The 12717-nt window shown below is 48.5% G+C and overlaps 1 protein-coding gene across 4 annotated transcripts in view; it reads left to right on the forward strand.

Moving 5' to 3' along the window:
- The first annotated feature begins 1385 nt into the window (after positions 1–1385).
- Positions 1386–12717, forward strand: part of LOC111160485 (TAR (HIV-1) RNA binding protein 1) — an 84901-nt gene continuing 73569 nt past the window's right edge. For all 4 annotated transcript variants that reach the window (XR_002641485.1, XM_022523630.1, XM_022523631.1 and 1 more), the window contains exons 1-4: positions 1386–2335; positions 7962–8059; positions 9651–9720; positions 11547–11695. Coding sequence is in view for 3 of the 4 variants with exons in the window: in XM_022523630.1 (XP_022379338.1) it covers positions 1399–2335; positions 7962–8059; positions 9651–9720; positions 11547–11695 (1254 nt within the window). In the remaining variant the exon portion in view is untranslated. The remainder of the gene's footprint in view (positions 2336–7961; positions 8060–9650; positions 9721–11546; positions 11696–12717) is intronic.

A 12717-nucleotide genomic window follows, 5' to 3' on the forward strand; every position in this document is an offset into this window, starting at 1 on the left:
AATGACTAATGTTGGCAACAACATTCCTGTACAAACATTTCTGTCGTAATATGTTTTCATTTATTTTAAGCAAATATCCAGGGGTGGAGGTATAAATGTCATTAGAGACAGCTTCCCAAAGTGAGTCCTTGGCTCTTTCCAATCTTTGAAGTTTTAGCTATTCAAAGGGGGTGTGAAAAGGTATCTTTTTGATGGTTTAATTTGCATTTCTCTAACAACGAATACTGAACACCTTTTCAGAGGTCTGCATTTGCACGTCTTCATTTGATAGTTTTGTCCATTTTTGTTTGTTAGGCATATGAGAAGTGTATCTTGAAGGCAATTGAAATTTATTCTGAGTGGGTTTACAATAGAAGCATTTGTGCATTCTGTCAATGAAGAAAATGGACAGAAAGATGGGGAAAAATCTTGCATCCATGGTGTTTAGTAACTTTAAATTTAGATAACTTTAAGTTACATAAAATCCAAAACATAAAATGACTTTATGTAAAAGTAACCTTAACTTTAAGTAACTCTAAATTATACCTTATCAATTATGTTTATTACATGTCAAACTTTTTGAAGGTGGGGTATTATTTTCTCCATTCACTATGGGAGAGATCTCTACGGTTAGAAGGCAAAGAAAACCCATGTCACAGATTCAGTTTGCCTGGGAACCAAACCAGTAAGATCCATGCTAACCCAAGACTTTGTTTTTGTAGCAGTAGATGCTGTCACAAACACAGAAAATACATGGATGGCCAGTTTTTGAGATTGCACAGGGGAACACAAGCACTGTGTAGAAACATCTGCTTGCTACAGTCAGCTTTGGACACTGACTGCAAAGGCCGGGGTGGGCCTCTTTTTTTCAGCCCTGCCTGTCCCTAACACATAGCTAAAGTAGTTTTCAGGGCCTCTGAACCATTCTCACGTTTTCAGGATTTTGTTTTTGTTTTGTTTTGGTTTGGTTTTTTTTTGCAAGTGTCCGGAATCCATTCCAGACCCACTGTGTCAATCTCTTTGGGCGGGGCGGGGGGGGGCAGCCTGTGCCTTTTTGGAAAATAAGCTCCTAAGCGGCTGAGAGCTGCCCTCAGGTGTACCTCTGGCCTGAGCTCTCAGGAACACCTGCTTGATTTAGGGCCCCGGCAGGCCAATCTCCAATTAGGAACCGGTGGAGCTGGAGCGCGCACTACAGCATCTTTTAACCAGGGGCACCTTTCTTCTAAAAAACAGTGAGGGTGGGGCGAGGGGCACCCGCTGCATACGGTGTAGCGGACACGTGCCCAGGGCGCGCGCGGAGCGGGACGGGGCGGGGCCGCAGCCCCCTCCCAGCGGGCGCCCGGGCACCGCGCACGCGCACGCACTCGCGCACGCCCGTCTTTTGGGCGCCGGGTGGCCTCGGCGGGGCGCGCGCGGTAAATGGAGCGGGTCCTCGCGGAAACGCTGCTGTCGCAGAGCCCGGACCCTCGGGTCCTGCTCCGGGCGCTGTGCCGCGGGGAGGCGTCCGCGGAGCGCGTGGAGACGCTCCGCTTCCTGCTGCAGCGCCTCGAGGACGCGGAGGAGCGCGGTGGCGGCGGGGATGCGGGCGCGCTCCCGGAGGCGGCGCGCGAGGTCGCCGCCGGGTTCCTGGTGCCGCTGCTACGGGGCCTGCGTGGGCGCCCCGCGGGCGGCCCGGACCCCGACCTGCCGCCCCGGGACAGCCGGCGCGTGCTGAGGGCCGCGACCGCCGCCTTGCGCTCGTGCGCCCGCCTCGCCGGGGGCCCGCAGCTGGCGGCCGCCCTGGCGGAGGAGGCGCTGCGCGACCTTGTGGCCGGGGGGCCCGCGGCCGGTGCGGAGGCGGCGGTGGAGGTGCTGGCGGCGGTCGGGCCCTGCCTGCGGCCCCGCGAGGACGGGCCCCTCCTGGAGCGGGTGACGCAGGCCGCCCTTGCCTTGGCGCTGGGCGCCGACGGGGAGCGGGACGAGGCCGGGCCGGCGGAGGACACGGCGGAGCTGGCGGCCGGGAGGCTGCTGCCGGCGCTGGGCCAGTGCGGTGGGGCGGCGCTGCGGGCCGTCTGGGCCGGGCTGGTCGCGGCCGGGGCGCCCTCGGGGCCGGGCCGCGTCGGGCCGCGGCTGCTGGTGCTGAGCGCCCTGGCCGAGAGGCTGCTGCCCGAGCCCGGCGCCGACCGCGGCCCCGGAGCGGACGAGGAGGTCCCCGACGCGCGGCGCTGCGGGCGCTTCTGGAGGACGGTGCAGGCGGGGCTGGCGCGGGCCCCCGACGCGCTGACGCGCAAGCGGGCGCGCTACCTGCTGCAGAGGGCGGTGGAGGTGTCGGCTGAGCGCGGCGCGCCCTGCGCCTGCGGCCCCCGGGAAGGAACCGGTACTGCCCTCCCCGCTTCCGTCCCAGCCCCCTTGGCCTTCTGGGGGGCGGGGGGGGGGCTTCTGCTTCCGAAACCAGCTCTCCGCCTTCCGTGCGTGTGTGTGTCCCGTAACCCCAAAGCCTGGAAACCTTGGGAACCTCACCTCGGGGTGGTCTCCAGGCGACACGAATCTCGGCAGCTGCGAACAGTCCGCGCTTCCTCACCTTTCTGACCCAGAGCGGGGCGCAGCCTGAGCTGGGGAATGGTGAGGAACGTGGCTGAGTCCGAGCAGGGTTTGACAGCCCCAATCTGAGCCATCTCGGGGTAGGTCCCTGCTCAGGGAGGAAGGACTCGCGTCCACCAAGTTGAAAGATGAGTGGTTGGGTTGTGCACGGTACAATTCTGCCCTAGGAATCATCACACTCTGGAACTTTCCCTTGGTAGTTCTCTCTGTAAAATGTTTGGTCCTTAAGTCGTCCTTTGGAGGGTGTTTTGCTATTGTTTTAATAGGGTGAGTCCGATTTTAAGTAATTTTTAAAAAATCTTTTGAGACTATGCTTCCTACTCCCTGATGACAAAGCAAGAGTGGCCCAGCTACCAAGGACTCCCTTCAGTGTGGTACTTACTGTGGATTGGTTTGTTCGCTGAAATGTGGGAAAGTGCCTTTCAGTCATCTTTCTGAGCTGTCCAAGACCAAGATAGAATGATTCAAAATTGTCCCCATAGAGGGGCGCCTGGGTGGCTCAGTGGGTTGAGTCTCTGCCTTTCGCTCAGGTCATGATCTCAGGGTCCTGGGATCAAACCCCGCATCGGGCTCTCTGCTCGGTGGGGATCCTGCTTCCCCCTCTCTCTCTGCCTGCCTCTCTGCCTACTTGTGATCTCTGCCTGTCAAATAAATAAATAAAGTCTTTAAAAAAAGGAAAAGAAAAAAAAGTTGTCCCCATAGATAATTTCTGCCTGTTTAACTGTACCCCCTCTTACTGGTAAGGGGTTTTTTGTTTGGTTGAAGTTGGGAGTAGATCTTCATGTTTGTCTACAACGTTAGTAAATATTTTGGCAGTCCACAAAGTAGTGATCATCCAAGGAGAGTTTTCACCGGAGAACATTTTTTTTTTTTTTAAGATTTTATTTATTTATTTGACAGAGAGATCACAAGCAGGCAGAGAGAGAGGAGGAAGCAGGCTCCCCTAGAGAGCAGAGAGCCCGATGCGGGGCTGGATCCCAGGACTCTGAGATCACGACCTGAGGCGAAGGCAGCGGCTTAACCCGCTGAGCCACCCAGGCGCCCCCGGAGAACATTTTTTAAATGACCAAAATTGAAGTCATTTTTTTTAAAGAGTCATTCTACAGAGTTTTAAAGATGAGCAGTGGTCTCTGCTTCCTGCCCCTCGGAGAGCAACCACTTGTACCTCTTTGAGCTGATTATTTTGGACTTACCTCTGTGTCTTCCAATAATCTGGGTAAATCAACATCATTTGCCACAGTTACAGTTCAGTTAAATGTAAGTTCAACGTTTGCAAAGTTATGACTGAAGATGTTCACAGATGACCCATGTAGTAAATTATGATTTTTTCCCCCTTCCTGCAGGTTTTTTTCTGGAATTAGGTCATTTACAGATGACTTTGGTTCTCTCTATATTTATCATGAATTCAGCCTTGAAGTTAGCTCATCCTCTAAATCTTTCTTATACAAAGTCCAATCATTTTCTCCAAGACGTCTCTCCTACGTTCCCCTTATAAGCTCAGCCTGATGTGTGGCTGCCAGTTCTCAGCTCTGCCCTCACCTGATGCCTGGCTTGGAATTCTCGTTTCCTGGAGTTCAAGCTTTTATCTTTTTTGGTTTTCTCACTTGTTTTGGTGTAGGCATCATCCAGAGATAAAAATTTTTATCAGAGCATGTCTGATAGGTTTTTAAAGATTATTTAGAGAGCGAGAGAGCAGGCGAGCTGGGGTTGGGAGAGGGACAAGCAGACTCCCTGCTGAGCGTGGACACCCCCCCACCCAACCCGACATGGGGCTCCGTTCCAGGACCCCGAGATTATGACCAGAGCCTAAAGCAAGAGTCGGATGCTTAACCTTCCAAGCCACCCAGGCGCCCCTGATGTGTTATTCTCTCTTTTATTTCCATCTGACACTTAATTTCCATTCCCTGAAAATGCCCAGCTGTTCACACAGGTTGTCTACCTTCTCCCCTAGATCCCTTAACATGTGAGTTGTAATCCTGTATGAGTCCTCTGCACGAGCCATCTCTGAGTTGGTTTTGTTTTTTCTTTTATCTCTGGGCAAGGGGGTCACTCTCGTCAGTAGAGTGAACTGGATCTCTGTGTCTAGGGATGGGCGCCCTCCTCTTCTGTGAGGCCATTAGTGTTGGGGGTTGGGTCACGCGAGTTTATGGTGAAGCTGGATTTGGGTCTTGCTGCCATGGCTGTGGGGTGTTGCTTCCTTGGGTTTAGTGGGAAGCCGGGAGTCCCTAAAGGATTTTCCTCTGTGTTCTTGTCTTCTGAAGACTTTGATACTAACACCACAGTTGGGGTCCTTCCCTCAAGGGTAGATGGCTGATATCCGTTACTTGGTACAAGGCTTGAGATGGTTGAGGGGGTGGTACTTTTCATCTCTTCTGCTCCATCCTCTTCTTAGGCCTGGTGTGCCCGAACCTCAGGCTTCCATCCAGCTCCCTCGATGGCATATAACCTTGTGTCCTACTTGATGAAGGGTGTAGAGTTCCCTCACCCTCTCCCGTGGTGGCTGCATTCTGCTCCTGCCTGTGGTAGGACTTGACCGCTGGTTCCCTGCCCTCCCCCACGGCAGCAGACCTGCTTCGTATCCCCCCCACGCCCGCCCCCCCGCCCCGGGATTCTGCGCATGAGGGGTTTCCTCCTGTCGGTACAGGGTTGGGTGAGCGGGTTTTCTCTCCATCTCCCAGGGCGGCCAATGTTTGCCTGGTGTCGGGACAGAGACAGGCGTGGGGATGTGGCAGGGTTTCCTCCAGGGGCAGACGCCTTTGGTCTCCTGTTTGAGGAGGATCCTGGGGGCAGACAGGCTTCAGCACTTGACCACCACTTTGTACTGGTGTAAGGCTGGGTTGGCTGTTTCGGTTAGTCCCGCCGTCCTCAGACCTGCTCCTGCCCTGCACGCCTGTGCTCCAGTCTCTTGCCTTTCCCACCATCTTCCTCAGATCACTTGGGGGGATGCCTAAGGAAGAGAGCTGGTGAGTGGTTGCGGACTCCCTTGGGGTTCCCGGGGTTCTAGGTTGTCAAACAAGCCCACACCTCGCCTTGGAAAAAACTCAACAAACCTTCATTGGGCTCTTTTTTTCTTTTTTTAAAAAAAGATTTTATTTTAGATCGAGAGAGAGCTTGAGCAGGGGGAGGGGGAGAGAATCAGACTCCGCACTGAGCATGTGGGGCTCGATCCCACGACCCGGAGATCATGGCCTGAGTGGAACCCAAGAGACAGACACTTAACCAGCTGCGCCACCCAGTGCCCCTGCTTGTTTTTTTTTTTTTTTTTTTTTTTTAACATTTTTGGTGACCACCTCTTCCTGCTCTTGGCCAGAGATAGATTGAATTCGAGTGTCTTGTGTGTTCTTAGAGAGAGGCCTTCTGCCCTGTGCAGTTCCGATCCCCTGGAGGCATTGTCGTCTCAGGTGTCAGGGTTTAGGACCGTGTGTCCAGCCTTTTCTCTCTGTCCGTATGGCGGGAATGTTCTTCTGTAGCTTTCTCTATCCTAAGTGGAAATGAGACCAAGCTTGTCTAACTGCCTCTGTTTTCCTGTCACATTTATTTATGGTTCGATGGAGGTGGGGGTGGAATTCTAGCTTAAAAAAACATTTCCATTCAGAATTTTGAAGGCACCGATCTATTATCTTAGGAGCTTGAGCTTCCGGTGTTACTGTCGAGCCGTCTGAAACCGTTCGGAATCGTGTTTGTTTGTACGTGTTCCATTTCTTCTGCACGGAAGTTAGTGGGCCCGGGCGCCTTCATTCTCAAGTTTCACAGTTTTGGTACCTGTCAGTTCTCATCCTTGCCCTGGGCACTCGGTGGACCTGGTCAGTCCGGAAATCATGATCTTCAGTTCTGAGAACTTTTCCTGAATTACTTTCTTTGCTCCCTTCCTTTCTGCTTTCGGTTCTCTTGTTGGATATTGAAGCTCCTGGACTGGTTATCAAAGCATCTTTTCTGTCCTGTTTCCTATGATTTTGTCTCCTGGTTCTAGTTCCTGGGTGACCCCCTCAACTTTATTTCCAGTCCTTTCTTTGAGTTTCTGGTTTTTTCTATCAAATTTCTATTCTCATGCGATCTTTTTTGTTCTTCTAATGTCTCCTTGTTAATTGTATCCTGTTCTCATGACAACATGAGGTTTTCTCCCTCTGGCATATTTTTGTTCTCTCCAAATCTCTGTTTGTTTTGGTCTTGATCTTTATGTGGCTGTTTCCCCAGATGGCTGGTGATCTTAGATACCTGCTTCTACTTAAGAATAAGGAACCAGTGCGGGGCCCGTGTGGCTCAATAGGTCGAGCTTCATCTCTTGGTTTCTGCTCAGGTCATGATCTCAGATCAGATCTCAGGTTTGGACCCTGCTTTGGGCTCCACACTTGGCCAGGAGTTGGCTTGAGGATTTCTCTTCCTCTCCCTCTGCCCTTCCTCCTGCTCGCTTGTGAGCTCTTTCTCTCTCTCTCAATAAATAAATCTTTAATAAAAAAAATGAATAAGGAACCCCAAATCCGCACACATAAGTGGTGCTTGCCGACCGTGAACTTCACGGCAAGGTGTTCTGGCCGAGCCCCACGGTACTGGGGAATCTCTGACAGTAGTATTTTCACGTCTTTCCTCTTGGGCTGGCCAGATTCCACAGAGACCTTCCAGTCTGTTGCTGCATAGTGAAGGCCAGACCAGCATCCTGGGACCTGAGGGGCTCTGGTGGTAGAAGGGACAGGTAGAAGGGGTGGGGGTCTCAACATGCGAGGTGCATACATGTTCGCTTCCTCTCGACCCTAGTAGGGTCCAATGCATCTCAATCTAGAGACCCACAAGTTTACCTTCTCCAGAGAATAAATTCCAGGCTTTTTCATGCTCAGAGCATAGGAAAGGGCACTGAGGATCTGTTTCTTAACACACCAAACAAAATTCTTTTTAGTTTAGCCTTGCTTTTCCCCTCCACTTACAAAGTAACTTTTGTTCCTTAGGTCTGGAGAGCTGAGTTCAAGTGTAAATTGGGTTTCTTCTTGGCTTTCCATGTGCCACCTTATGTTCACTTTTCCTGAGTGCGCTTGGTTTTTCTCTGATCTTCAAACTAAGTTTCACTGGTGTTGGCTTCTGGGTTTTTGCCATTCTTTGGGGTTTTTGCCTTTGAAAAGTCCTTGACTATTATTGTGAGGTTCTTAAGGAGAGAAAGTGGGGCTTAAGTGTTCAAATCCGTGACCCTTGCCGAGAATGCTGGAACAATAATCGTAGTAAAAATAAAAAAAACAAAAACCTTTTGAGATTCTTGTTAGCCCAAGCCTACTCTCTAGGCTTTGATACAGGGATGCCCTCCATTATTAGAGGATACAGTATTGGCTAATGGTGGCATTATTTTTAAAATGTCTTTAAGAAAACTATGAAATCTACAAAAGAAGGAACTAATTTTCCTTTTTAAACCCTATCAGGCCCAAGTCTGTTTTGGTGGTCCGAGAAGAAGAAAGATGAGCTGCTAAAGTTTTGGGAAAACTATATTTTAATTATGGAAACTCTAGAAGGAAATCAGGTAAGAGTTTTCGTATTTTATCAGATCCTGTGTAGGTGGAGTTTTAGTTTTTTTCAAACAGTCTATAAAGGCAATGCAGAAAGACCAATTTGGATAAAGCATAATAAGATACAAATGTACTTTGTTTTCTGGCATAAATTTAATTTAAAGCTGAATGTTAACTCAGGAATTAAAGCATACTTTTAATTGACTTAAATTGTCACTTGAAGAGTTTTAGCCTTACTTGCTCTGCCCTCGACATTTACTTCTGAAGTGAAGTTTTTAGTTTCTCAACGTTATATAATCTTCAAAGAAATACAGACTTAGGAAAATGTTACTTAAGGCAACTTGAGGTAGATTCTTAAGTAAATAATTGCCCTTTAATTTTGTAGGCCTGCCTGCCTTCCTTTCTTCCTTCTTTCCTCCTTCCTTCCTGTTTTAGTTCTTAGAGCTGTGTGTACTAGTCCTACAAGTGGAAACCTGAAAAATCATTTTCAGTTAACTTTGAGTTAGTTTTTGTAGAATGTTTAAGTTGAACTCAATCTTTTTTTTTTTTTTAAAGATTTTATTTATTTATTTGACAGACAGAGATCACAAGTAAGCAGAGAGGCAGGCAGAGGAGGAAGCAGGCTCCCTGCAGAGCAGAGAGCCCGATGTGGGGCTCGATCCCAGGACCCTGGGATCATGACCTGAGCCGAAGGCAGAGGCTCTAACCCACTGAGCCACCCAGGCGCCCCTGAACTCAATCTCTTAAGATGACTAGTACAGTGGTTAGCTAGTACAGTGGTTCTTAACTAGTGGTTCTTAAGCTAGTACAGTGGTTCTCAACCTTTAACATTCCTTAGAATTACCTAGATGGCTTGTTAAAGTACAAATCGCTGGGTCTGGTCCCCAGAGATTCTGATTCAGGAGGTGTGGGGGCAGGGCCAGGAAGTCAGGTGTTTCACCAGTTCCCAGATGATGCCTCTGCTGCTGGGGCAATCACTCCTGGAGACCCAGGGTGGTGCAGGGCCTCCCGTTCTGTCAGCTGCAGACATTGTTAGCTATCACCCCAAGTGTGCACCAGGCCTTGTTCGTGGACTGAAAGAATTACTCACTTGCTAAATGTACATGAGGAATAAAGAAAGCATTTCCAAATTCAAATACATTTTTACAGTTTTCCTTTATCAGTAGATGCATAAGACTCCATAATTTATTAGAAACTCTAATTTACCTACATTTGCCTATAGTAGTCTGGCCCTACTCTACATGTGACCTTGAACATCCCTTGAGTACCTCAAGAGAATGTTTTTTTGCCCTCTTTGTAATCTGTTGGTATTATCAACCCTGCCTATTTCCCAGGGCAGTTGAGGATTACATGACATAACGCTTTATGATAACACTGTACAATGTGACGTTACTGTCACCATATCCTAGGTCCTGCTCATTAGCTTTGCCACACTCAGTCTCATAGCTGGAATTCATAGGATATAAAAACCGGAAGAATCAGGCACCTTCTGCGTAGTAGGGCTACTGTTGTACAATAGATGAAAGTAAGTTTCATCGGAATTTTTGAAGTTTATCTTAATTTTTAAAGGTTTTTATTTCATATTTTTTTTGTTTTTGTTTTCAGATCCACGTCATAAAGCCGGTTTTACCAAAGCTAAACAGTCTGTTTGAATATGCAGTGTCAGAGGAAAATGGTAATGGCTACTTGTATTTTGATTTGTATAACGTTTATAGCTCTTTTTCCTCCTTGATTTTGTAAATAACTCAGCGCATTATAGAGAATCTGGAAAAACCTTCAAAGTGTAACAGGAGATATGCATCTGCCGCCACCGAGAGAACAGCTGTTCACATTCCAGATTCCTGCCTTCCGGGACTGATGGTTCCTAACGTTCTGGCTTATCCAGCAGCGTGTCCAGACGCGTTTACCTGTATCCTGCAGTGGGCTTTGAGAACAAATCTTTAAATGAGTGCGCAGTTTGCCGTAATTTAGCAATATGGTTAATTTTGTAAACTTGTGATCACCGAGCATTTGAAACACTTACAGAAGGGAAGGAATAAGTAAAGCGAGCCCCACCGCCCAGCTTCAGCAGGGACCAGCCCATGGCCGGCCTCGACCCTCTGTACCCTCCCCCACCCCTCTGCCCGCCATTGATCCTGAAGCACACCCCAACCCCTACAGCAGACCCTGTTGTCTGAAGTCATTTGAGTGTGCACCCTTCACAGATGAGGGCTCTTTAGGAATGTTTTGATGATGGTATATTCTACATTTTTCATGATGGCTCTTTGGTGTTATATATCAACTGCTCTCCATTCTTATTCTCTATCTCTGTTTCATTGTTCATTACTTTTTTGGGATTTCAGTTATTATTCTAGATCTTGGACTTTAAGGAAGATTCCAAGATACAATTTTAAGTGTGGTTGTTAAGGCTTTAATCGGTACTGTGTTTTGGGAGCTTCTTGGGAGAAATAGAAACTGGAGCTTCCTAACATTATTTCATGAGACTGGGCTTGTATCAACAAAACAGCTAAATGCATTTTTGTGTGTTTGGTTTGCATATGAATGATGAGCTGCTGCACTATTGTGTTTACCCACCAGAATTAACCTGGGTAAATGGATTTTAGTGCCGACTCCAGATAATTACAACTTTAATAGTTTGACCCCCTCAGGAGCTGAGCTTTCCCCAGTAAGTCCTGTAGTTGTTTTCTGATACAGTGGGATTTTTCTTAGACTCTGTCGTCCCCTGGGGCTAGAATTTAATTGAATCCTGTTGTGACTTCACTTATGCATTTACTAGTAAAATGATTCTCTTATTACCACATTTTGCCCACGGCTCTTGGCAAACCAAATCGAATAACAGTGACAGGTATGGAAAAACTGCCATCGCCAAAGCATTGAACAAGCAAGCATCTTGGTGTGAATGACAAATAAAGGACCAGTTCATTTCTAGAATGCTGTGAGTTAAAAATGCTGAGTAAATTTTTTCTAGAAGAATTAAAAGATATTTCAAAAGAGTTTAAAAAAAATACCTCTGGGTATATATTTATTCTCTTTTGGGTTTTTTCCCCACTCATTTATATATTTAGTGGAGATTCACTTAGGGTCCAGGATATGCTAAGTGCTAGGGATAAAGGGGTGAGATAGTTTTTCACGTAATTTTTGTCTCTTTCCCATGAAAAAAAAAAGTGGTAACGATAAGTTCTAGGAAGGTACCAAATAAGGGATGGAAATGGATATACAGGGAGCAGGGCCGTCGGGGCAGGCACACCTCAGGAGGGAGCACGGAGCTGAGACTGCAGTGTGTGAGGGAGCCCTGAGCTGGGACAGCTCAGCGAGGCCGAGGACCCAAAGGCCCAGCGTGGCCCAGGGTGGTGGCGTCGGCCTCGTTCTCACGGTCGCTTCATGCCTCATTCAGATTTTTTCCCAAGAGTATGAGGAGCCAGTCAAGGGTTTTAAGCAGAGGAGCGACAGTTTCAGATTTCCGTGGGATCCGTGTCAGCGTTGCGTGGTCTGTCTCCACAGGGTGCTGGCTCTTTCACCCCTCCTGGCACATGTGCATTTATAAAAGAATGTTCGAAAGTGAGAATAAAATCCTGACCAAAGAAGGTGTCATCCATTTTTTGGAGCTGTATGAAACAAAGAGTCTTCCATTTGCACCAGAGTTTTCTGAGGTAATGATAGCCTTTTTCTTCCCCCTTGCTCCCTTTCTCAAGAGATGAGAGGTGGGGGCGCCTGGGTGGCTCAGTGGGTGAAGCCTCTGCCTTCAGCTCAGGTCATGGTCTCAGGGTTCTGGGATCGAGCCCCGCATCGGGCTCTCTGCTCAGCAGGGAGCCTGCTTCCCCCTCTCTCTCTGCCTGCCTCTCTACCTACTTGTGATCTCTCTCTCGGTCAGGTAAGTAAATGGAATCTTTAAAAAAAAAAAAAAAAGATGAGAGGTAAAGACATTTGTTGCCTCTCTACGAGGGCGCTCTCAGAGCAAGTGAGCTTTTATAGATGAGCGTAATGATGCTGTTTTCCCAGCGCGGATCTCTGAATAGTTGCTGTTTGTGCAGTGGTGCCGCTCCCCTGGTTGTGAGCCAGTGACTATTGTCAGCTCCTGTGTTAAGCAGACGTTGCCTTTGAGCTGGATTCATGAGCATCTCTACTTACATTCGTCAGAAATCACACCGAGACTTGAGAATTACCGCTGGGGTTTTAAGTTTTGGTGCGCCACTGAGTCACGTGATCACCAGGGTGGGGACACTTACCCTCGGAGGTGCCCGGGAACCCTTCCTAACTGATGACGTGCTGTCGTGTTCTGAGATGCATCATTTTCCACGCTCTCCTGCCTTTCCTGTATTTCCTATACACTTGCTTTTTTGACCCAATACCTTGTCATATTTTTGAATTTTTTCCCATTTTGTTTTCCAGACACAGGGGCTTACATTTTCTCTTGAGTATCTCTTGTTTTTCTGTGTCACTATGCTTATTTTCCTTTGTGTATTTCTCCTTTGGGCCCCTTTTTCCTTGCTGGCCCTCTCTGATCTCTCTTCCTCAGTTTCCATCAGGTGGGAAGGTTCTGCACTTACTCGGTTGTGGCAGGGGAATTAAGGTCCCCTCCACAATGAGCCCCGAGTTAGCCTGCAGTGGAAGAGATCAGCTTTGCTCAGAACAGCTCGTCTGCAGTCCTGTTGATATGCAGCTAAGGCAAGCC

Source organism: Enhydra lutris, unplaced genomic scaffold, assembly GCF_002288905.1.
Source record: "Enhydra lutris kenyoni isolate GAN:26980312 unplaced genomic scaffold, ASM228890v2 scaffoldscaffold76, whole genome shotgun sequence".
In the NCBI taxonomy this organism is placed as follows: domain Eukaryota; kingdom Metazoa; phylum Chordata; class Mammalia; order Carnivora; family Mustelidae; genus Enhydra; species Enhydra lutris.